The sequence below is a fragment of the Geotrypetes seraphini genome, chromosome 8, assembly GCF_902459505.1.
Source record: "Geotrypetes seraphini chromosome 8, aGeoSer1.1, whole genome shotgun sequence".
Classification (NCBI taxonomy): domain Eukaryota; kingdom Metazoa; phylum Chordata; class Amphibia; order Gymnophiona; family Dermophiidae; genus Geotrypetes; species Geotrypetes seraphini.
The window spans coordinates 179,621,973-179,648,174 of record NC_047091.1 but is presented as its reverse complement, the minus strand read 5'-3'; the positions used below and the strand labels follow the sequence as shown (position 1 = coordinate 179,648,174).

Below are 26,202 nucleotides of genomic sequence, written 5' to 3'. Positions count from 1 at the left end.
TCCCTTTTTAGCTTCTATGGCAGCAGAATTGCCAATAATTCTTCCAAAATGTGAATGTCTTCTAACACAAAAGAGTCAAGTAATATGCCCAAATAATCAACTGCACTTATCACATCTGTATCAAGGTAGTGAACACACAGTAAGTTTTAACAAAAGACAAAATACAGACGAGGACAATGCAAGGGAGAGAATGAATAGCATAATGATGATTTGCCAAAAGATGGCTAATACCAGTAGTGTGGGATCTCCTGTACAAGGAAAGTCATTCATTATTATGCTTTGGGAACCATCCCAACTGGTACCATCATGTGATAACATTACCATCTGTGTAGCTGTAGGATTCTGCCATCCTTGGGGAACATCCATTACAGGCATGCAACTTTGCTTTATTGTTTTTCTCTGTCATAATATATATCACCATGGGTTTTGAGTTGGTGTGCACCTTATGTGGCCACACTATTTTCAACCATTTTTTCCTGAGTCTATGCATATAGTTAGTATCGCGTATGTGTTTTGCATCAGTGCAACAGCTACATGGGATGTGCAGGTATTAGAACTTGTAACCCACTCTTCCTTTCTAAAGGTTGTTCAAATCTCACTATATATTCTTTTGAAGAAAGGTGGGAGAGAGGAGATGGAAGCATTGGGCCTCTTTCACCTTCCTCTTATTACCCTCATCCCAAAGCTTCCTTTCAATTGAAAGAGGATAGGCTCAGGAGCTATCTAATAAACCCTTTCTTTACAGAAAGGGTGATGAATGCATGGAATGACCTCCCAGTGGAGGTGGTGGAGAGGTCTGCTTGGGGACAAGCCCTGAGGATCTCTGAAGCAGAGGAAAGGATTGTAGAGCTAGCTTGATAGGAATGGGCAGATATCTCCCATTATTGTTTTATTTCAATATTCCCTCAAAATATAAAATCAGAATGGCAAAGGAAAGAGCTTAATGATTTTCTGTTGGCTGTCACATTTCATTTCTGTCTCAACCATTGTAACCCATTTTGGGCTCCTGAGGAGGGCAGGTTATAAAACTAATTAAATACATTTTGCACTTCCTGTACCTCTGACCTTTATTATATTAAAGTTCATTCTTTTTTTTTTTTTTAACATCTGAAACCCCAAGTAGGGTGGTGAGTGGCATGTTTCAGCTCTCCCAGGAGTAGTCCGTCCATTTCCACCTTTAAGCTATGGTGGAGCCCTACTGTGTATCTCTGTGGAGTCTCTTCTTTAGAGAAGAGTGGTGGTCTCTCTTCTCCTCAGACAGATGAAATTCTACCTATTCTTTTTGAAGGGGTGATTAATAAAATCTTACCCCTGCCCCCAAATGAGCAGCATCCTGTTTCTTGTGTGATGGGTGGTTTGGAAAGACACCCTTCACCTTTATTTGTTTGCCAACAGACTTCAATCCCTGACTCGGAAAGCAACTTGGATCCGAACTGCTTGTCTCGCTGCAGCACAGAGATTTTCTCTGAAGCCAGCTGGGAGCAAGTGGATAAACAGGATACAGAGGTACAGACTAACTCCCAGTTCTGTTCTGCTGCATACTAGTCATTTTTTGTTTTAATTGTATATCCCCCCTCTCTTCTGTTAGGGCTTTACTCTGGAGACAAGCAGGGGATATGCAGGCACACTTGTTGGTGAAGTCCTCTGACTGAGCCTGTATGTCGGTGCTCTCCCCTAGCTATAGTAAGCTTTTGGCTTACTGAGCATGTACAGGATACCCTACACCTGGTGCCACTCCCCTCATCCTGTCGGGTTTTTCTTCAACCACTCTTGTACAGTCACAGCTCTCCCCTCTTATCTCCTCAGGAAAAAGAATGAAAGTCAAAAGGCTTTCTAGCCATTAAGGGCATTAGTTCTTTCCATTAAAAAAGAGAAAAAGAGTAAAGAAAGCCTCTCACAGAAGGAAAAAAATCAACGTACAATATATGTGGTTTAAAAAAAACCACCTAAATACTGCAGGCTTTGAGACCGCAAAAACATCTTTTTTTCCTTCAAGACTGGCGCCATGAACTCCCTTTGTGCCACAGTCTCAACTTTGTGCCGGAACTGTAATGAAGGCGTTGAGGCTGCCAAATTCGCCACTTGCTCCCTCCCCCCAGGGCCCTGTCTCAATACTGCAGGGGGAGGGAAACTCAGCGCCATCATCCTGGCAGAGAAGGAAAAACTGGCAGTTGCAGCAGGACATAAAAAGAAGCCTATCCAGAGGAGTGATACTCCCTCTCTACCAGCGGCATCTTTAGCGGCACGTCCCTCACAGAAAGACGGGGATGCCGCTGTTAACAGTGGATGTTTCTGGGAAGGCTCCTTGTGGCTATTTTGGCCTTACAGGTCCTCTCCCAGTTCCATGCTGAAAGATTTGGCTACAACTTTGAAAACCATGTCAAAATCGGCACAAATGCATGCTAAGACCTAAACGGGTTGCCTCTCCAGCTCCTTTGGCCCATGACCAGTTACCATCTAAATGTCTTGCTCTGCCTGTTTTAGCTCCAGAGCCTCCTTTTCAGGGTTCTGAGTCTATTCAATCACTTTCTAATTTTTTCAGTCTTTTACAAAAGTTTATGCAGGATACTGCTGCTTTACTTCAGCCTTTTCCTGCTCCTGCTATTCCTCTCCTCAATGCACAGCAGTGCTCTGCTTATGTGGAACGACTTTCTTCATACACTCTTGTTTTAACATGCTCTGTTGGTATTCCTCAGAGCATGGATTGGGGTCCCTGCACTCCCATCTGTTCATCCCCAGCGCAGGCAGATTCTCCTAAAGATTGGTCAGATCATGATGATGTCCTTGTATCAAACCTTGACCAGCTTTCTTTACCTCTTTTGCAGCCAGTCCCAACAGAGTTTTCTTATCCTAAGTTCTTACAAAAGGTTTCTACTCTTCTGAAACTTCATCGGGCCGCTGTGCCCACAGACAGTAAGGATTTTCAAGCTAGCCTTCAGTCCTGTAACACTCCATCAAAGGAAATTATTTCATTGCCAGTACATCAGATATACAAAAACCTACAACTGTCTCACTGACAAAACCCCAATCATTCTCCACAGCTTCTAAGAGATTTGAATTAAAATACAAGGTGAAAGAGGCACCTGGTCAAAACCTGCCTTAACTCCCTCACCATTCCATGGTCTCGGAGTCAGCTATTAAGAAATCAAAAGCATCAAAATTTCCTGCTAATGCTCCCCCAGGAAAAGATTTTCGTCTCCTGGATTCCACTGGCTACAAGGTATATAGGGGCTCTATGCTTTCTTCTAGGATTATGGCTCATCAGCTTCAAATCCTTCATTTTCAACATTCAATCCTTCAACAATTTGACACTGCTTCTCTTGAGGTGATTCCAAATCTTCATGTAGTACTTCAGGAGTCTACTTTAAAACCCAACTATGATGCCTATGATACGATGACTAGAACTGCAGCAGTGACCATAGCTACCCAATGCACAGCATGGCTTAGAGCATCAGACCTCAGAGATGACCTCCATGACAGGGTGGCAGATGCTCCTTGTTTAGGAGTCAGCTTGTTTGGAGAAAAGGTACAAGCGACAGTCTCGCAGCTTAAAGAGGATTCCTCTTCCAGTTGGGAACTCTTAGTGCATCCTGTGGATCATTCCCAGCAGTTTTGTCGCTCTGCCTCTGTGTTTTCTTATCCTAGAGCTTACTATCAACAATTCTTTCAACAATATTGTCCTAGGCGACAGTTCATGCCTTATACTAGAGCCAACATGGCATGATCAGTCTTCTTATTGACCAAAATAACATCCTAGAGCAGGGGTGTCAAAGTCCCTCCTCGAGGGCCGCAATCCAGTTGGGTTTTCAGGATTTTCACAATGAATATGCAAGAAATCTATCTGCATGCACTGCTTTCATGGTATGCTAATAGGTCTCATGCAAATTCATTGGGGAAATCCTGAAAACCCGACTGGATTGTGGCCCTCGAGGAGGGACTTTCACACCCCTGTCCTAGAGAGACCATAAGCAGTCCTCTGTATCTCCACTCCTGCACTTAAGTCTTTTAGGCCACATGGCTATTCTGTGGTGGATTCATTCTACCTTCCTGCAAAAAGGATGTCCATTCCAACTTCTACCTCCAATATGTACCATAATAACCGATGCTTCCAACCAGGGCTGGGGGGGGGTGGGGATGGGCGCACATCAACAGCCTCAAAACTCAGGATCAGTGGTCAACAAAAGAAAAGACCTTGCCTATCAATCACTTAGAACTTCAAGTAATTTATTATGCTCTTCAGGCCTTTCGTCTGTGGCTTTCCAAAGGAAACATGCTCATTCAAATGGATAATAAAGTGGCTATGTTTTATATAAACAAGCAGGGGGGCTCTGGATCCCTTTGACTCTTCATGGAAGCTTACAGTCTATGGAACTATGTTCTTTCTCTTCAAGTGAACCTTCATGCAGTCTATATTCCAGGGGAACACAATGTCCTGGCAGACTCCCTCAGCAGGAAACTCGATCCTCACAAGTGGACCCTAAGTCCTACTGTTCTACACCACATTTTCCAACAATGGGGGACTCCCCAGGTGAATATCTTTGCTTCTCAGATCAATGCAACCTGTTTTGCTCCCTACGTCCAGCTCCATGAGCAATAACAAGAGATGTGTTTTCGTTTCCATGGAGACGCAATCTTCTCTATGCTTTCCCACCATTTCCTCTCATTTCCAGGGTTCTTCAGAAAGTTACTGCACACAAGGTGCAACTCATACTCATTGCACTCCAGTGGCCCAGACAGATATGGTATCCACTGCTTCTGGATTTTCTGGATGCTCCTCCAATTCCATTAACAGAGAATCCTTTTCTCGCAACAGAACAGCCAACTACTGCATCCCAATCTCTGCAGTATCAGTCTAACGGCTTGGAAATTGAGAGTTCACAGCCTTCCCTTCTCTCAATCAGTAAAGTCAGTTCTGCTTGTAGCGAGATGACCTTCCACTAGAAAATTTTAGGCTAAATGGAAGCATTTTTCACTATGGGCACATGTGTAAAGTCAAGATCCTCTTCATTGCCTACTGGATTATATCTTCACGTATCTTCTACACTTGTCAGACTCTGGCCTAAAGACAAACTGCAATATTTCATTTGTCAGCCATTTCAGCATACCACTCATTGGTGCATGGTAAACCAGTTTCACAGCACCTTCTCATTTCTCGCTTTGAGAGGTCTTACCAAGCTTAGACTTTCACTGAGAGACCCTCCTCCATCCTGGGACCTCAATTTAGTCTTTGAACAATTGATGAAAGACCCTTTTGAGCCGCTGGGATCTGCATCTCTCATCTTTCTTTCCTGGAAAACCTTTCTTACAGCGCTCGTATCAGCTAGGAGAGTTGGTGAGCTTCAAACTTTAGTCATGTATTATCTATCCTTATTTACAATTTTTTCCAAATAAAGTGCAATTACAGACTCATCCTAAATTTCTTCCTAGGGTGGTTTTGGATTTCCACCTTAATCAAATCATCACTTTGCTGTCATTCTTTCCACCTCTTCACTCCTCTGCAGCAGATTGCAGAAGAGCACTTCTTTTTTTACTTAAAGGAGACTTCTCAATTCCGCAAATCATTCATTTCCTACAATCCAGCTACCTGTGGTCAACCAGCAAATAAAAGAGCTATATTATCATGGATTACATGCTGCATCCACTTTTGTTACACAAGAGCTCATATACAGCCCCCTAGTTCAATTGGGCACATAAACTTCGAGCTGTAATCCCTATTCAAGATATCTGCAGAGCAACAACCTGGTCTTCAGTGTATACTTTTGCAAGCACTATTGTTTAGACCAAAGCTTAGCACAAGACGTTCATTATGGACAATCAGTCTTATGTAATTTATTTGCATCGTGATTATATCCACTGCCCGTCTGCTTTTTCAACATGGGACTCGCCAACAAGTGTGCCTGGATATCACCTGTTTGTCTCCGGAGAAAGCAAAATTGCTTACCTGTAACAGGTGATCTCCGTAGACAGCAGGGGAATGCAGCCACACTTGCCTGCCCACCGTCCCCTCATCTCGACTTGTTATATTGCTAGAGACAAAACTGACAGGATGGGGGGAGGGGCTCCAGGTGTAGGTGCACATGCTCAGTAAGCCAAAAGCTTTACTATAGCTAGGGGAGAGCACTGACACACAGGCTTAGTCAGACTTCACCAACAAGTGTGGCTGCATTCCCCTGCTGTCTACGGAGAACACTTGTTACAGGTAAGCAACTTTGCTATCTGTTCTGCAGTATTTATTCCATATTTTGTGAATCAGTTCTCCGTTGTCCTTAGGTTTCTGCTGAGTGATTGCAACAAAGCCTAGTGACAGAGAATAGCAAGTTTGAGAGAACATTGCTTATTCCAGGCAGCAGGGAACACATTAGGAAGATGCAGAGTTATTCTTTCATTGTATTGCACACAAAACAGGATTTCTGTAGGTTGGTGGGCATCTCATCATAGAGTGTATGATACTTAACTAGATAATGGTTGTCTCTTGTCTTTAAGTCTGTGCTTTCTTCAACTTTGTCTCTTATTCTGCTCTGTTAGGCATTTTGCCTTGCCTCCTGTTGCTGCCTGCTAATATTTTATGTGTTTTGCAGGTAACACGATGGCTTCCTGATCACCTAGCTGCAAACTGTTATGGCTGTGATAGCAAGTTTTGGTTGGCTAGCCGGAAGCATCACTGCAGGTGAGGCTGGGGAATGCATTGGGAAGAGAAGGGAGACTTGAATGCATACTGTATCAGCATCAGGATATGTGGCATATGAAAGCCATCTAGCATGGCCTATTTTATTTTCTTGGTTCCTTCCTCTTTCAAGGATTTTATTTATTTACTTTTACAGATAATTAACTTAGGCAGGTTGAAATGTCCACATGCCTTTTGAACTGTGGAGGTTTTGGCAAACATGGTTGAATTGCTCCCTTGTTTCTTGTATGGTGTGCTATTCAGGTTCCAATAATTTGTTCTGTTTGTGTTCTATGTCTCCAATACCTAGCCCATGTGTTGATAATTAGCAGTTCAGGGGAAGCTGTAGATCACTTTTGTAACTGACTTCATTATACCTGTGTATACAGGGGCTCTTTGAGCCTGTGCAAAGGAGGAGTGCAGTTATTTTTAATAATCTTCTATTATCTTCCTTTCTCAATGCTGTTCAGAGCAAGCTCATCGAATCTATTTTTTGACTCAGCTGAGCAGGACACAACTTACTGAGCCTCTTGATGACAAATGTCAGCCTTGTTTGTAGTGCATGACTGCCAGCATTAAAAAATTAACTCACCTTCAGTCTGTAGGGATCTTTTTCAATATGTCTTATGCTTTTCCTTTCTCTCATAGGTGAATAAGTTATAAAACCATGATAAATGCAGCAGCAGATTAGCTTTACTGATGTCCTCTCCTCCCATCTGTTTGTAGTTGTGCAGTATTTCCCCTTGAGCACAATCCTTCCTCCTTAGACGTTTTCTTGTGAAACAATTCCGTCTTTGAGCTGTTTCTTCCCTCCTTGCAGGGACAGCGAGCATGCTGATGAAACCTGGTGAGCATTTATAATGGTCTGTCAGTTAGCTGTTGCTTCTCTTACTATTCCAAACTAACTATGGCTTCCTGTATTTTGGGGACATAGGCAAGGAAAGACCGTTCAGGGCAGTCTGTGAGGTCTAGAGTAAGCCAAGCTAGGGTATCGGGATGAAACTTTTGAGAATGGTCATCTGGGAAATGGGAATTTGAAGAACTGACAATACTGTTGCTTTCAGAATAGTGCCACCAGATAGGTCCTGCCTTCCTGGGCAGCAGAAGGTGATTCATTATGGTGTTGCCTTTCCTTGCTCTCTTCAGCTCTCTCTATGATGAAAGGAGTCTAGAAAGAGTTCCAGCAGTGTTTAGTCAGTCCAACAGGGACAATACAATTTATTGGCGACAAAAAGCAATAAACCTAGTACTTACATGGGTCTGATTTAAAGCACTCCTATTTCCTTTGAAAATGGTGTACCATCCTAGCCGTTAAATCTCATGGGAAGATCTGCTAAGAATCAAAAGCTTGTAAGGCTCTTGTCCCCTTCACATTTCTTGATTGTATTTGATGTCATTGACTTCTCAGAATATCCCCCGTGATTATGCATGAGATTGGTTTGCTTACATTAATAATAATAATAATAATAATATTTCTAATCCGCTCATACCTTACATTTTAGAGTGGTTCATAAGTCTAAAAAACTTGAACAAATCCAGGAATTATAAAATCTAGGGGGGAAAAATTATCCTCACTAGCTATAAATTTATATAGCAGTGTAATAGAACAAATTTCTTTAAACAGGTAAGTTTTAATATTCCTATAAAACATCTGGTATGACAAAGAAAATTCAATTAACTTTTTTAGCAAAGACATGGGATTCCGCACATTAGCTGTTGCTTCCCACTAATTGCAAACCTGCAGAAGGGTTTCACTTTAAATCTCCGAACTACTCCCCTTTTGCAGTGGAGAACAGCTCCCTCTTCAGTTTATTTTTCCTGCAAGCAACCTTAGAAGGTGTGTTCTGCTCTGCTTCTTTTTGTTCTTTTTGGATGTTTTTGCTATCTGTCTTCAAATGTTTTCCTGCGTGGCTTCAGTGCTCAGAGGTCTCCTTCTTGGGTTTACTCTACTGGGGAAAGGATGCAATCTCATGTGGGTGCACTGCTGCTCCCAGGCCAATCTCATTGAGTAACTGTGGAGCCAACTTGTTTTGGGTTTCTTCAGGAGCTCAGGTTCTGTTCCCCTGGGAGCTGCTCGTCTGCTGATTTAATCAGAGGCCTGAGCGCAGGCTGTAGGACCCCTGTGTAACAATCTTCTGGGTATCGGGCAGCTGGCTGTGAAGTTTCTCTCCCCTCCCCGGCATGTTGCAAGGACTTTGGGAATGGGAGTCCATGGCCAGAAGATCTCCATTGATGGACTTGTGCTGAACTATCTATGAGGCAGAAATTCTTTCACTGCAGGTAGACTGATTTAAACTGACAGGTACCAGAAGTCACAGTGAGTACGCCCATTATTCCCTATGGGTAAAATTAAGGGGGGGGTAAAAATCCAGTTTTGAGGGTTTCTGGGGTTAAGGTTAGGTTCCCCCACCTCCAAACTCCCTAAATTGCTAGTTTTAAAATTTTTTTTGTTTGGTTTCAATGGACCGTATTTGGCACAAATTTTCTGGTGGTGGCCATCTTGGATTTTTAGCAATTCCCCCTCCCTCAATCCCCCCCAAAATATTTTTTTTCTATTTTCTGCCTCAAAACCCCTCATTTTGCCTAGGGATCATCTGTAATGGATGCCCCAGGTCAGACTAACCCTAATTCCTATGTATTTTTTTGTGCAGATGTATCAGCTATGTTCCATGTCCCATGGGGCGCAGGAGCTCTAGGGGATTAGAACCCCAAAAAGCCTGGAAAGCATGGTCTGTGATGAAGAGATTGCTGAGGGGCCCTGAAGGTGTGTGGGTGGTGAAGAAGGGTGTGGTGGTGAAGGAGAGTCTGATTCCCCAGTCTGGGATTTTACAGGGGTCCTCGGGGCTCTAGTGCAAGGCTTTTCTGACTGTTGGTCTTTTTATAGAAAGCTTATTTAGCAGGTCCAGGAAGTGCTGCGCTGCCTACGGGCATGCCAGCTCCACCTCAGGGGGGGAATCCTTCTCTCAAGCAGGTGTCTCTGTCTTATAACACACTAGCTTCCAGTGTCAGTGACCATTTGGATAATTGGAAGACTCTTTCCATGCCCTTATCTCATTGTTTCTCTGTCTGTGGATGATTAGGGATCCTTTTCAGGGTCTAGAAGTCAGGTGGCTAGAGTGGCTGTGGATCACGGTGATCCCTCAGTGCGACATCTTTTCAAATCAGCTTCCATTTCATATATCATTTCTCACATTCTCTGCATTGAAGCTTGAGTCCTGGCAGCCCTCTTCCTCGCAGTTCTCTGTTATGAACAGAACTAATACACAGACGCCCTTTTTTCCTGTTTATCTGGACATCACTTCCATAGTAAATGACCAGTGGGAGTCACCTGAAGTCTCTCTGAAGGTGGCCAAGACTGTCTAGGCTCTTTCTTAAGGCTCCAGACTTCAACAGCATTTTTGTCACCTGAAAGTGGATTTTGCAATAGCACAAGTGACTAAGCGCACCTCTCTTTCTAGTGAGGGCAGAGTGATGCTTAAGGATGCATAGGACCGTAAGGTGGACGTGATCCTTAAGACAGTTTGAAGCACTGGCTTTGGTATCAAAGCTGCAGTGGATGCCTCCTTCATAATACAGGCCTGTCATACCAGATTGCAGTTCAGCTCCTCGGAGATTGGGGATGCCTATCCCATGTTTAAGGAGGGCATGGAATATGTGGCTGATGCTCTTTGACATCATCAGAGATCTAAGTAAGGTTTTGGTTTACCCTGTTTCTGCTCGTCTTATGCTCTGGGCCAGGAAATGGGCAGGTGACTCTGCCTCCAAGGCCACTCTCAGAAGATTACCCTTTGGCAAAGGACTGGATGAACTCAAGGCCAGTGTAGCAGGTTGCTGCCCCAAATCCCTCCTGGACAACAGGAGCTGTTTTACTGGGGGAAGCAGAGGCAGTTTTCTTGCCTATGGTAGATCCCATCAATTTTCCTCTGGTTATTCTAGGCCCTTTTAGGAGTCCAGACAGAGATCTAGCAGTTACAGGTGCCAGCGACCTGCCTCCAAGCAGCAATGATTCCATGATGATGGCTGCCCCTCCTTATATCGGTGGGCAGCTGTTGGCTTTCTGGAGGGAATGGGAACAAATTTTGTCCGACCTTTGGGTTCTGTACATTATTCGAGAGGGGGGCATAAGATAGTTTTCTCAGCCTCCTCCAGATCTGTTCGACTCCCCAGCTGGACGCTGGAGAAGGCTAGTCTGACTGATAGTATGATGACATGACTCTTGGACATTCATGCCATAGAACCAGTTCCTGAAGAATCACTTGTTGAATGATTAAAAAGGAATAAAGAATTGGAAAACAAAAAAAAAAAAATCGGGCTGAGGCAGATACTCTTTATACTTCATAGTAACCAAGAAAGGCACAGAAGATTGGAGGCCCATTCTGGATTTAAATTTAGAAAATGAGGTCCTAAAGATACTCCGCTTTCCATGGAGGTGGTCCGCTCGGTTCATACACAGTGGAGCGCAAGACATCAGCGCGCTGACAATCCAACGTCGATAATTTGGCGCAAGACAGAAGCGCGCGGGGGAAAAAGTAATTTTTAAAGAGCTCAGACGGGGGGTTTGGGGTGGCAACTCCCCCACTTTATTGGCTAGTGTTCGCGCTGCTGTTGGAGGGGGGTTCGGGGGGTTGGAAACCTCCATTTTAGCGGAAACGGAACTTTTTCTGATTTTTTTATGGGAAAAGTTCCATTTTCTCTATAATGGGGGGGGGGTTTTCATCCTCCACACACACCCCCCCCCGCAACGGCAGTGCAAACACTAACCAATAAAGTGGGGGGGTTGCCACCCCAAACCCACAGTCGGAGCTCTTTAAAAATTATTTTTTCCCTCGCGCGCTTCTGTCTTCCGCCGAATTGCCGGCGCGCAATTATCCAGTCACCGATCCGCTATGTTATAGCGGCAGTGGCTCCAGGAGAATTCCTTGCCTTTCTGGATTTAATGGAGGCATATATTCACATTACCATCTTTCCGGATCACAGGAAATATCTAAGATTTCATGTTCTACAGTGACATTTCCAGTTTGTGGCGCTCCCTTTCGGTTTAGCCGTGACTCCCCACACCTTTTCAAAGGTGCTGTGGTTGTAGCAGCCTACCTATACAAGATGGGTGTCCAGATGTATCCTTACCTGGACGGTTGGCTGATTAGAGCCCTCTCACAATGGGAAGGCAATCACGCGGTGTATCAGGTAGTAACCCTCTTCCAGAGTCATCTTCTGAGTCATCTTCAGCTGACTCAGTGCTTGGAATATCTGGAAGTCTGCATTGACAAGACAAAGGGAAGTGTTCCCCCCCCCGAGCCACGTAAACAGACACTCAGGAAGCAGATCTTAGAGATCCTGGCCTTTCAGAGTCCAATGGCCTGCCATTACCTTTAGGTGCTGGGGTTCGATGGCGGCTTCCCTGGAAATTGTTGCCTTAGTGAGGACTTGTATTCACTCACTCCAGTATTCTCTTCTGTCTAGGTGGTCTCCGTAATACTATTCTTTGCAGATGCAGCTCCCCTGGACCTTGCTAATCTTCTTTCTTTTAGAAGATATGGGACCTGTTTTCTGCCTCAAACATTTGTCAGCGGCTCGAGAGAATACTGCTTTTGGGTCCTCTGCAGGCAGGCTCGTCTGTCCCTCCCTCATAAGGAATCCTATGTCTTCGTTAAAGAATGAAAGATTAGTTTCTTACCTTGCTAATATTCTTTCTTTTAGAAGATATGGGATTCCGTACAGCCCACTCTACAGATTTTGATTCACCTGACATCTGCCTCAGACATTGCCAGTGGCCTCAAGATCTCTTCTCCTGTTTCTAAGATTAAGCAGAGACATTGTTTACAGGAACATGGGGGCCCATATTCCCTTTCTCCTTTGGAGGGGTTTTATAGTCCCTACTGGTTGCACCTAACAGGTTGGTTACTAGCTATTCATATACATAATTGTTCAGTGTTAAATTTACCTGTTTATTATGGTTTGCCAGGGAAACTCCCCCTGCCCCTCCTTCTCTTTTTCTGCTGTTTTAGTGGAGTTCTACTTCAGAAGGGGAGGAGTTCAGAGATTTAAAGGGATGCACTTCTATAGATTTGCAATTAGTGGGAAGCAACAGCTAACGTACGGAATCCCATGTCTTCTAAAAGAAGGATTAGCAAGGTAAGAACCTAATCTTTTACTCATTATTTAGTTTAGCTACCTGATAGGATAGTATTGTAATTGTTCAAAAGGTTTTAATCTCTTTTCACCCTTAGGTGAAGGATAACTAGAAAAAAAAATTTTGTTACTTTCCTTGAAACATAATCTTCTCTTTATGAAAACAGTTTGGGACTAATCCAAATAAAACTTTATAAAGAAAACAATAAAATGTAAAAGTATTCTTGCTTCAGCAGGTAGCAAATGTGATTGTAAAAAAATAAGGCAGTATATCATCTGATTTCTTGAACAAATCAGATTCAGAGCTGTGTTCTGAACTGTCTGTAAAGCCTTGTTAATATTCAATGGTCACCCTAAATAAGCAATATTACAGTAATTAATTTTACGTAATTATTGATTGCACCAAAATTTTAAACTGAGTTAAATAACATTTTTTTAATTCTTCTAAGTTTCCTGAGAATGATCTATTTGATCCAGCGAATCTAAATAAAACCCCAATATCTTAATAGATGATTCCTGTTTGTATACCATTTGATTAACATGAATAGATGTGAGAAGATCACATAGGTTATGACCAAAATATACATTTTGTTTATCAGGGTTCAATTTCAAATTGTGTTTATACATCCAGGATTCAACTTACTGCATTCCCTGTTGACCTCTCAACAATCCTGTTAGATTAGTTAAAGGAACTAAAATAGAAATATCATTGGCATATATATAGACTATGAAGCCATACTTCTCAAATATAATCCTAAGGAGCTTAGAAAGAAATTAAATACTACCAGTGATGGTAAATCTAGGAGCACTCTACAAGGATTACTCCAACTAGATGAAAAATTTGTGGTCATTTTAACCTGATAATATCAGTTGGACAGAAAGCCTTTCAGCCAATTATAGACTCAACCTGTAATTCCAATTCTATCAAAAATAGATAACAAATGAGTATGATTTAATACGTCAAAAGCACAAAAGAGGAGGAGATTGCTCCCTCAATGAGGAGAGTAAGTGTTGCCCTGGGGTATGGGTGTGTTTGCACTCAAAGGAAGAAATGTACTTTCCCTTTCACTTGAGCCTCTCAAATGATTGGGGAGGAGAGAGAATTTATGGTAAGTGTGTTTCATCCCTGGAGAGTAATTCTTGGAGAAATTTTAAATCTCTGATCTAAACTTAATGGTTTGGAAAAGTATGTGCAATAAGTTGGGTTGAAGTGAGCCATTCAAGAGATGTTTTCCCATATTTGGATGTCTTCCAAGATTCAGTGGGATAGTAAAACTTTAGTATTCCAACATATTTTCTCTTTATCCTAAGCCTGTAATTTGATTTGAGAGCTCTTTACACTGTTTCCAGACAAGTCTAGCTAGACAGTAGTGTATAGATTTACACTATCATGAGCAGAGTGCTTTTAAGGCTTAGCACTTTTCTGTATATCCTCATTGCTGGTTACTGTAGTGAGTCATACCAAGCCGAAACATCCTGAATACTTAGCAAAGAAAAATGTTTTAACATTCGCTTTGCTGCATTTTTGCAGCAAATTTATAACCATTATTTTTTCCTGCTCAGTTAGTTTGGATAGCGAGAGTGACATGGAGAGCGATTAAATTCTCCCACTCATTAATCTTTGTCACAAGTTCTTGATACTTGCCAGTCTGTGTGCCTCTGCATCCAGACCTGCTCCAGGATTGTGTGTTTGTGTTCTCTGTGGCATGGACTGTGTGGCTGCATGTCAGAGTCTCTGCACTGCCCTTCCCAAGCGTGGATCACACATGGAACCGGCCTCTTGTCATTCTTTGCCTGTTTTAGTATACATGCATGATGCCATGAGATGAAACTGCTGCAGTTGGCTTCACTGGAAAATCTTATTGATTTTGTAAATAATGTTGCTTTTATTTGAAGGAGTGGGGATGAGGAAGTGGCCAAAGCATTTGCTTTTGTAACTTTTTACAACAATAGTTTTTATTAACCTGACACAATGCATGTGAAGAGAAAAATTTCCAATTGAGAATAGTTTTAATTATGTGGTATTTTCTTTTTTTCCATCTTTTCTGTTTCTTTATGGTAAAAGGAACTGTGGAAACGTGTTTTGCTCCAGCTGCTGTAACCAGAAGGTGCCGGTCCCCAGCCAACAGCTATTTGAGCCCAGTCGAGTTTGCAAGTCATGCTATGGCAGCCTGCAGCCTGGTAGCTCCAGCCTTGAGCTTGAACTCGATAAACCTATCTCTGCCACTTCAAACTGAAGCTCCAGCCCACCAGGGGAGGGAACCAGGATTTTATATGCACATTCTCTGAGGGCTAGGAACTGTGATGCCTAGGAAAGAAAGTGAAGCACTTGGGCCTTCTGTAAATGTCAACTCGGAGGAACAGTACTTTCAAGAGTACTACAGTTTGATGATGATAGTGGTGGTCTTTTCCTCCTAGCTTCCTTTTTTGTCTTTGAGAAATGGTGAAGACAGAAAGGGAGAATGGGATGAATAATGAAATGCCCTTCCTGCTGTTAGCTGCCCTACTTCTAAACAAACAGGTGTTACATAAGTTTCAGGGCAAATGAAGGAAAAGGATGTGTAGCAGAATGGATTCCTGTGATTGTTAGCCAGGACACTGTCCACCTGGTGGTTGATTTTATTATTATTTTTTTTATCAGAAAGAACATAATTATCCCCCCTCCCCATCTCCTTGGAATACAGAGCCTGATTCTGATGCTTAAGAGCTTTGCTTCCCCATTGCAGCACATGCAGTAAGTGAAATGCAGATTCAGGTTTGCATTGATAAACTTACAACCACTGGACTTTGTATTTTTTTAAAAAATTTTTCCAATTGGTTTATGTCCAGTTTTATTTGCAGAGGTAGAGTACAATGCATAGCCTGACTAGAGATGCTAACTTTGGGGAGGGGGCGAAAGGATTGGGGAAACAACTTTAGTTCTTGTCCTTTATCTCTCTAATTCTTAACTCTCTGAATGGCAGGAGAGGGATTCTGCCACACTTGGATTTGGCAAACACAAATAATCACCTTCTAATCAGTAGTTAATTTAATTTTAATTTAATTTAAAATGACATGTATATCCTGCTTCTGTTTAGTTGTGAGGGAAGTTACAAGCCTAAGATTGTTTAGATGAATTGTTTTTTAGCACTTAAATACCAAAAAGCGATAAAAGTTGCAAAGTATTTTTGTTGCCCTACTGCAACTTGGCATGTACTCTGTATACCAACAGGTGTCTGATGTGGTTTGCTTCACTTTCATGGCTCTTGTACCTTACACAGTTTTCTAGCAGTCTTTTACTTAAAGTATCTCATTGGGATCCATTGATGTCACAAAACTATTACTTTTATGACAGTAATGGGGTGGATACTTTAATATGAACTGGCCTAAATAATGTCCCTCGTCGTAATGTTGCTTAGACTTTGAGGTCCCTCTCCCCTCTCTGATCTGCCTTCAAGAGATTGAATTAATACTCCAGTATTTCTACCTCTGCAATTATTCATCTTTTTCTAAGCCTTAGTCACAGCATATCCCCAATCATTTAGGGCTCTTTTTACTAAATGGCGGTAGAGGTTTCTACCACGGTCCAGCGAGTTAAATGCTCCGACGCTCATAGGAATTCTATGAGCATTGGAGCATTTAGCTCACGGGCCCACAGTAGAAACCTGTACCAGAGTTTAGTAAAACCCATTATTAGGAAGGTAACTGGCAGGAGATATGCAAGTCTGCCATTCTTGAAAACGATAGCAGTAGTTTTGACTTTTTTGTCTGTGGACATGTGTAACATTCTGCTTCTGGGTTGGTGATGGGGCGGATCCTAGGAGAACTTACTTTACAGTGTTAATGTTCTGCAAGAGCACATTTTTAAGACCACAAAAGCAATTTGTATTGATCTAGTAAAGATGAAAATGAGTGTGGGATTAAATGCCTATTGCACACATCAACTAATCTTAAAATAGTTGCTTTCTGGATAAAATTGTCCCTGGAAGAGAAGTGCTGTGTGGTCAAAAATGAACCGTGGGAAATGCTCATCTCGGATGGTCTGCTAGGTGCTGAGCGGGGGGCCGTAGGGCTTTCTTATGTATGATGAAAGCATTGCTAGTTGCTCCTAGGCTTTTCCTCTTGGTCGTTGAAGCACTTTTTTGAACTAAGTTTCTTTGTACAGGAGAGGTGATCCCTTCTCTGTAGCTGTGTATATATATATAATCCTTTCCTGAAGAAGAGGAAAGTGCTCCTATATTTTTCATTTTTTGTCAAAGCAAGAAGTAAATACTTTAGCATTGTTAAATATATAAATAAAAATGTAATAAAGTTACAGTTTTGCATGGTAGTGTTTGCAGACATTTTCTTTTTGGTAAAAGTCTAAGGTATTTTGTTAGAATTACTCTAGAAGAGTCTTCACAGTGCCTGCTAAGTCTGGCTTCAGGTTCAATGCATTGCACTACCTCTATTATATAAACTCAGTGGCTTGAAACTGAAGTAAACGACTGCACCGGAAATGTGTTTGAGGATCTATCGTATTTTTCGCTCCATAAGACGTACTTTTTCCCCCAGAAGAGAGTGGATGAAAATAAGGGTGCGTCTTTTGGACCGAATACCCAACCTCCCTCTCCCCCGGTCCGACTGTCCTTTAATCTTCGTTCTGTTCAATTGTGCATTGCTTAATCATTTTCCTGCCTTTCTTATTCACGTGCATATTTGTTTTTTTCTTTAGTGTTATCAGCTGCCTCCTTTACACCCAACACGCAGCGTGCTGTTCCCCCCTTTACTAGTAGTGTCGTCACGTTTTTACTTTCACTTCCTTTCTTAAGCAGACTCTCTCCTGGAGAGCCTTTTTCCGAGTGTGCCGCATTAGTTTCTAAGGAGATTCTTTTTTTCCCCTGGTTTCAGCATGTCCTTTTTTTTATATTCTGTTGTACATTGCCGGGTTGTTTTTTTTTTTTTTAACCTCCTCCAGCGTGAGCTGCAACATTTCTGCGTCAGGTATTGCACATCACCTTTTTGCTTGTTTCTTCTGAATTGCAGGCTCCTCACTCTTTTCTTTTTCCCCTTTTGTGTTTTTGGGGTTTTTTGTCACATTTTCCAGTTTGTATATTGCTGGGTCTCGTGTAGTTCTTCATTTGCTTTGGGCACCATGCTGCAGTATTTTGCTTTATTGCTCCAGGTCTTTGATCCTGTGTTTGCTTCTGTGTTCATGCTCTGTGTTTCCTGGAATTCTGATGGGTTCAGCATGCTCTGTTAATTTACTTACTGCCTGGGACAGCCCATTTTTTCACTTCTGGTTGGCTGGGCCTCTACTCTGTTTTTTAACTTATCTGTTGTCTTGTGCTTTGATACTTTTATATATCTTATTTTACATTTTATATTTCAGTCTACATATGGTTGCTTAGTAGATGTTTTGTTCCATTATTCCTGTGCCCTGTTCCGGCCGACCACCAGAGGGGAGGTGGACAGGGTGCAGAGCCTGGCAAGGAGTGTGGGGTTGGGTGCAGAGCCTTGCAGGGAGAATTTAGTTCAGAATGGGTTTTTTCCTCTTTTACATGCTTAAAATTTATAAACTATTAAAAACTTTGGCACACCACTCATTAACATAATAAATGACAGCAGATAAGACCTGAATGGTCCATCCAGTCTGCCCATTAGTTACATGCCTTATAAATTCATGATTAAATTGTCTTTTTTTCTTTGATATTTCTGGGCCATAGACTGTAAAATCCACCTGGTACTGTCCTTAGGTTCCAACTACATTACTGGAGTTGCCGTCAAAGCTCATTCCAGCCTATCTAACCAGCTCATCATTTGTGGGATAAGTAAAGTTTGCCCAGCAATGTTCTCATGTTCCAAGTTACTGGAGTTCCCGTTGATGCCCTCCCTATCCCATCCTACAACGAATCGCCATATACGGGACACACTGTAAGTCGATCAAGTACTGGCATCAGTTCTTCTTGTTCAAAGCGAGTTTCCGTTATTTCCTATGGGGAAACTCGCTTCGATATACGAGTATTTTGGTTTATGAGCATGCTTCTGGAACGAATTGTGCTCGTAAACCAAGGTTCCATTATATCCAAAATTGTCTCTGACTCCTCATCTCCAACTCCACAGTCCTGCTTAAGTGTCCTGGCTTGTCTGTCAAAAAAAAAAAAACGCATACATGGCCTTCAGTATGACTAGAAAGAGAGTTTATTTCTATTAAGATACTATATTTTTGAATGGCAAGAAAAATTCTCCTTTGAACCAAACCCCAAACTAATGTTCACTTAGCTAGTCTAGTCTAGCTGATAGCTTTAATTACAGGTTGTTGGTGAAGCCTTAGATAAATCTCTTCATACAGGCAGCTAATAAATAAATCTTTATTAGATCATACTACTTGTAGGCCAAGGGCATGGTCCTCTCTTCAAAGCTAAATGTTATATGTACAGTTAACCACAGTATTTAATGGCATGGCACCACCTTGTAGCTTTTATAAAGGATAATATAGCATAGGAGTAGAGGCATTTTGTGGTATATAAATAAAGGTTTGTTATGTTATATGAGTAGAGAAAAAAAGAAACATCTTAGATGGAAAAGATTTTGTTTTCACACAGCTTTTTAATCCTTCTCCAACTACTATGGCTATAGTGCCTTTGTGTTATGAGAAGCAATCTTAGTCCTCATTAAAGATATGTAGAAATAAAAAGATTTGGTGTAGGAGGGGCTGGCGAGGGAATCAATGGGAACTCCACTACCTTGGAACAAGAGGATGTTACTGGCCAGATTTTATGGTAGCTATCCTACAAACAGGATAGTTGGATGGCAACTTCAGCATTTGGAACCTAGGACAATACCAGGTGGCCTTTACAGTCTATAACCCAGAAATATCAAAGAAGAGACAAGTTAATTTAATCATCTATTTTTAATGGGTATAACTAATGGACAGACTGGATGGACCATTCAGGTCTTTATCGGCTGTATGTTACCAGGCAGAAACCCAAAGAGTAGCAACATTCCAGAGCTGAGATTGTGATGTCATAATGCCTCATTCCACCAATGCTGAAGAGCCAACCTCAGCAGTGATGTCACAATGGCTTGATTAGATGGCAACTTCAGCATTTGGAACCTAAGACAAGACCAGGTGGACTTTACAGTCAATGACCCAGAAATACCAAAGAAGAGACAAGGTAATTTAATCCTGTATTTTTAATGGACAGACTGGATGGACCGTTCAGGTCTTTTTCTGCTGTCATTTACTATATTACAAACACACACAGTTAATACACAGAAATGTGCATAAAATGTGTGTTAAAAATGCTGCCTTTAGTGTCTTAACTGTGTCAAAGCTAACAGAACTAGGCAATTTTAGGTTGTGGGTTTCCATTTCACCACCAAAGCCAAATAAGCTGATAACGTAAGCACTGTTAGCTTTCTGAATTTGTCAGACTGAGAGCCTCTGGGTAGGTTTTATTTTTTATTTTATTTCTTATATACCGCTATACCGTGAGGTTCAAAGCAGTTTGCAATGAAGAAAGATAAACTTGTTTGACATCACTCAAGGAAAATAAGTTTTAACAGGTAAAGTTGAACTTGTTCATGATCCTGGGCCATACCAGTCCAGATGGGTGGGACTTCCCTAAGCTCTTCCCAGACAAGGCAAGAGAAAGCCATGCTAGCTTTCGGGACTCGCTGATAGGCTTTCCATACTTATGCTGACCTGTTTTGAAAAGGGTACCATGAAAATAAGATCACCACCATACTTATTATCCTGTAGAAAAGTAGATTCTAACTTTGCTTAAAAGGACTTGAGCACTGAAGTCAGGTGGGCTTGCCAGCTCTTGCTGGTATAGTCTGAAATCACCTCTGACTCCTGAAACTGATGTCATTTGAAAGGAAACTCTGCAATGAGAGGTCATAGGATGAAGTTAAGAGGTGATAGACTCTGGAGTAATCTGAGGAAATACTTTTTTGCAGAAAGGGTGGTAGAAGTTTGGAACAGTCTCCCAGAAGAGGTAGTGGAAACAGAGACTGAGAGCCTGGGCTAGGCACGTGGGATCTCTGAGAGAGAGAATGGTTACTGCGGATGGGCAGATTAGATGGGCCATTTGGCCTTTATCTGCTTGTTTCTATGTCTTAAAGAGCACTGTTCCATATGAGGACACATCAATAAGCCTAAGATCTATTCAAAATTCAGAAAACTGGTCACTTAAGACATCTCCAAAGGTGTCCAACAACTGATGAAAATGGCCATCTCCTCCCCTGCCTTTTTTACCATCAAAAGAAGAGTTTGATTCTGCCCTTCCAATCTGTACCTCAAAACGTAAAGAGATGTTAACCTGGGAGGCTTTCAAAAAAAGGGAAGAATGAGCTCTGAGGACTCAATTCAGGTTCAAAATACAGTGGAACCTTGGTTTACGAGCATAATTCATTCCAGAAGCATGCTCATAAACTAAATTGCTTGTATATCAAAGCGAGTTTCCCCATAGGAAGTAAGGGAAACTTGCTTGATTCGTCCCGTCCCCCTGCTTGCGTCATGTGCCTGAAGATCTTCCCTCTTGCCTGGGCTGGGCCTTGAGTATCTGCGCATGCTCAAGGCCCTCTGGGACTCCACTATGCACCCTCCACCGATGAGAAAAATAGCAATTTAACACAACTCTGTTTTCTGTCTAACAACTAACCAATTCCTAATCTACAATCGAACATTGCCTCCTGTCTCATGACTTTAGTTTTCTCAGGAGTCTCTCCTAACAAAATTTGGCAAAAGCTTTCATCAACTGGCTCACCTTTAGAAATAAAGCAAGTTGGTAATCGAGGGTGAAATACGCACGTGGATTAAAAACTGGCTGGAGCATAGGAAACAGAGTGGGGGTAAATGAACAATACTTGGACTGGAAGAGCAACACCAGTGGGGTGCTGCAGGGCTCAGTGCTTGGACCCATGCTCTTCAACATCTTTATAAACAATCTGGACATAGGTACGACGAGCAAGGTGATTAAAAAATAGTGAGCACTTCTAGCAACCCAAAAAAACCGACAAGTGAAGACGTCGCTTGCATCTTACTGACAGATCAGCCTTGAAATCAATATATTAATAAAATGTATAACCTTTATAACATGAATTAAATATTTACAATAGGGGAGAGACGTATATGTGTCTTATATGTGCACTGTGAGCATGTGTGTTGAAGACGCATCTTATGTGTGCCCATTAACAACGTAAAGTATACGAGAGAGCAGCAAAAAGATGGAGGCGAACAAGAGAAGGTGAAAATTTTCATTTCTCATGATTAAAATATGTATGAGCTGGGCCAGAACACTTTTATACAGCACCACCCTCATTTATTTCCCACATTTGTATAGTCTGCTGCTACCTCTCCACTCCCTCCCTACAGCCTCAATGGTCACATTTATATGACATCGCACTGGCTGCTACTTGCTTTTCGGCAAGAGAAAGTGCAAAGAATCAAGGGATTTTTGTACTATTTAAAAGCCTGCAACACACTAGCATTTGTTAACCGCATGTGCTTTTGTGCTTGTTTGAGAAAAGAAGAAAACAGAATGGAAAAGTGTTTGCTGACTGTTCACTTTTCCAACAGCTCCCAAAAGAAGGAAAATCTCTACCGGTGGTGTTTATAAATCGCTTTGTGACAAGAATGCTTTGCAGCTGATGCCTTCAACATGCAGCAATGAAGTATGCATATGATGCACTTCAATAAGCCACGCTTGTGACTGACATAGTAAATCTTGGTGTATGTGTACATTGTGCCTGTGTCTAAATTACTCTCACAGCAACCGGACGGGATTACGGTGAACCTCTGCCCAAATCATTTGCATACAAACTTGTTGGAACATCAATCGCTGTTTCAGAATCAGCCCTTAGTGACCATGTTTAGTGCATCTATGCCTAAGTATCTGCACTGTTGCCTTATTCTCATAGGAACCAAGGCTATAAAAAAAGGGAATGGAAGGGATTAAACAGAATAAATCGTTTGATGGGGGATAAAAATGAAGTAATAATAATCTTTATTATATCACAGCTCTATCTCAACTTACAAAATTATATGTTAAAAACAAATAACTTAACTCCAAAAATACACTGATTCTTTTTTTTTTAATAATTCTTTATTCATTTTCAAATTTTACATGAAGTGTACAAAATATTGAATTACAACTAATGAATACACAATATCACTTTTATATCTAATACATAATATTCTAAACATATTTTTATCCCCTCTCCCTCCCCCCACCCTTCAAGTACTTTCCAATTATCCCATACATATTGTATATCATATTATAACATGTTGTGTAAAAATTATTTTCACTACCCCCCCTCCATGTGTGTCACAAAGAAGATATTGAAAAGAAGAAGAGAAATCCTACTATTCATTCACTACAATATTTTGTCAATGGCCCCCATATTTTTATAAATTTAGGATATATCCCTCTTTGTATTGCTATTACTCTTTCCATTTTGAATATATGACAAATTGTATTCCACCAAAATGTATAATTAAGGTTACTATGATTCTTCCAGTTATTAGTTATATGCTGAATGGCAACCCCTGTCATGACTAGTAAAAGCTTATTATTTTCTGGTGAAATTAGACTTTTTTTTCTCATCATCATTCCAAATAACACTGTATCATATGATATTGCTACATGATTTTCCATCAATTTATTAATTTGTGGCCAAATTGCATTCCAAAATATTTTAATGTAGGGACAATGATACAGTAAATGATCCAACGTCCCAGGTTCCAGATTACAGTGCCAGCATTTATTGGACTTAGAACTATCTAATTTTTGCAAACGTGTAGGGGTCCAAAAAGCTCTATGTAATAAAAAGAACCAAGTTTGTCTCATAGATGCTGACACTGTACATCTCATTCTCCAAGACCAAATTAGTGGCCATTGAGATGCAGTAATTTGATGCTTAATCTCAATGCTCCAAATGTCTCTTAGACCATTTTTTGGTTTTTTATTCAAATATCCAGATATTAATTTATACCACAATGCGGCTTGATGCCCTAGGAAGTCTGCTTGGCAGCATAAGAACTCTAACCTATATTGATTATTCAATGTTTTCCATTCAGGGAACCCAACCTGAATGGCCTGCTTCAATTGCAACCATTTAAAACTTTGTGTTTTACTAAGACCAAATCTATGTTGCAATTGTGAAAATTCCAGCAGTTTACCTTCTGAAATAACATCATTTAGAGATCGAATGCCTGCAATAATCCAGTTCTTCCAAAGGATTTGAGCTCTGCCAATTTTGATCTTGGAGTTTATCCATAGAGACTGATTAGTTGACTTGTTTATTGGGATAGGTGTTAATTTACTAATAAACCTCAACGTTTTCCAAGTATCCATTAATATCTTATTTTCTCTGTATCTTCTAGGCATGTTAATACTTGGAAGATGAACTAAATTTAGGGGAAACATAAGGCGCCATTCCAAAAACAACCAATCTGGTGCATTATCTATAAGTTCTGGGAGGATCCAATACATACCCTGACGTAGAATATAGGCTTGATGGTACCTATAAAAATTTGGAAAATTTACCCCTCCCTCCTTAATTGATTTTTGCAAAGTTACTAAAGCTATTCTAGGTATTTTACCAAGCCAAAGAAATTTCGTTAAAATGCTATTAAGCTTTTTATAAAAGGACCCCTGAAAATAAATAGGTATCATACTCATTTGGTAACAAACTACAGGCAACATCATTTTAATAGTTTGAACTCTCCCCCACCAAGAAATATGTAAAGGGTTCCATTGCTCACACAACTCCGTAACTTTTTTTAATACAAATTTTTCATTCTCTTTTACAGTATCTTCAATTGTATTTTTAACTTGAATGCCAAGATATTTAAATCCTTCTTCCTTCCATATGAACGGAAAATCTTTAAATAGTCCTTTTACACAATGAACATTTAAAGGTATAATTTCCGACTTACTCCAGTTAATTTTATAACCTGAAAATTTACCAAACATATCAATTAATTCTAATAGACATGATAAGGTAGACTGTGGATTTCTCAAATAAAGTAAAATATAATCTGCATATGCCGAAACTTTATATTCCATATCAGAGTATGGAATACCCTGTATCCCCCCTGCTTGCTGTATTGCTAATAATAAGGGTTCTAATACAACATCAAATAACAAAGGAGATAAAGGACAACCTTGTCTAACTCCCCTTTGCAATTTAAAACCTTCAGATATCATATTATTAATACTTAATCTTGCAATCGGGAAGCTATACAATGTTTTTACCATTTGTATAAATCCAGAACCTATACCAAACCATTCTAAAGCTTGATACATAAAATTCCATTCTACTCTATCAAATGCTTTTTCTGCATCCAATGAAACTGTAAAAGCCGGTTCATCCATTTTTTTGATAAATTTAACATATGAAACAATAATCTAGAGTTATTAGAGGAGTGCCTTTTAGCAATAAAACCAGTCTGATGCGTGTCTATAATATGTGGGAGAGCTTTGGCTAATCTCAAAGCCAATATTTTCGCCAAAAGTTTGTTATCAACATTTATTAAAGATATAGGCCTGTAGTTCGAAACCAAAGTAGGATCTTTATTTGGCTTAGGCAAAACTATTACTACTGATTCAGCCATAGTACCTTTAATATTACCTTTTATAAGTTGTGTTTGATATAAATTTAGTAAAAATGGGGAAAGGACATTTTGAAATGTTTTATAAAATTCTACTGTATAACCATCACCACCTGGAGCGGATCCAACTCTAAGAGATCTCAATGCTGTTTCTAATTCTTTTAATGATATAGGTTCATCTAAACTCCGTTTTATATGATCAGGAACCTTAGGTCCATTAATTAAATCTAAAAAATTTTTACCATCTTTTTGCCTCTCCAAATAAGGCTCGGAAGAATACAGGTCCTTATAAAATTTTAGAAATTGTTTTAAAATTATATCTGTTTGATTTGTTATTATACCATTATCATCTTTTATCCCATTAATATTAGTTTTTCTTTTTTTTTTGCTTTAAGATAATTCGCTAATAATCTTCCCGCCTTATTAAAATTTCCATAATACATTGTTTGCTTGGAAAACAAATCTCTTCTTATCATTTTTGAAGTTAATTCATTATATTTACCTTTTGCTTTCAAAAGAGCTTGCAAAACCTCATGTTCCCATTTACTTACCAATTTAGTTTCTAATATTTTAATTTCTTTTTCTAACTCTATATACTGCATTTTAATCTGTTTCCTAACAAAAACTGAATATGATATAATATTACCTCTCATAGTTGCTTTAAATGCATCCCATACATTTTCAATAGATGTATCCTCCACTAAATTCATTTGAAAGAAATCATTAATTTGTGTTTTAAAATTTTCCAAAAATTTGTCATCCACCAGCAATGCATTATCAAATCTCCAAAGAGGTCTTCTATTCTCTAATTGTAATTCTATCCATACTC

General features: G+C 40.5%; 1 protein-coding gene across 18 annotated transcripts in view; it reads left to right on the top strand.

Moving 5' to 3' along the window:
- The window catches only part of MTMR3 (myotubularin related protein 3), a 248,542-nt gene extending 231,440 nt beyond the window's left edge, over nt 1-17,102 (top strand). For 8 of the 18 annotated variants that reach the window (XM_033956412.1, XM_033956413.1, XM_033956430.1 and 5 more), the window contains 4 exons: nt 1,396-1,506; nt 6,579-6,667; nt 7,485-7,511; nt 14,859-17,102. In XM_033956412.1, coding sequence (XP_033812303.1) covers nt 1,396-1,506; nt 6,579-6,667; nt 7,485-7,511; nt 14,859-15,030 — 399 coding nt within the window. In that variant the 3' untranslated portion in view covers nt 15,031-17,102. Of the gene's footprint in view, nt 1-1,395; nt 1,507-6,578; nt 6,668-7,312; nt 7,465-7,484; nt 7,512-14,858 lie in introns of those variants that run through there. The other 10 variants (XM_033956421.1, XM_033956425.1, XM_033956415.1 and 7 more) reach the window with 7 other exon arrangements.
- Nucleotides 17,103-26,202: the final 9,100 nt, after the last annotated feature.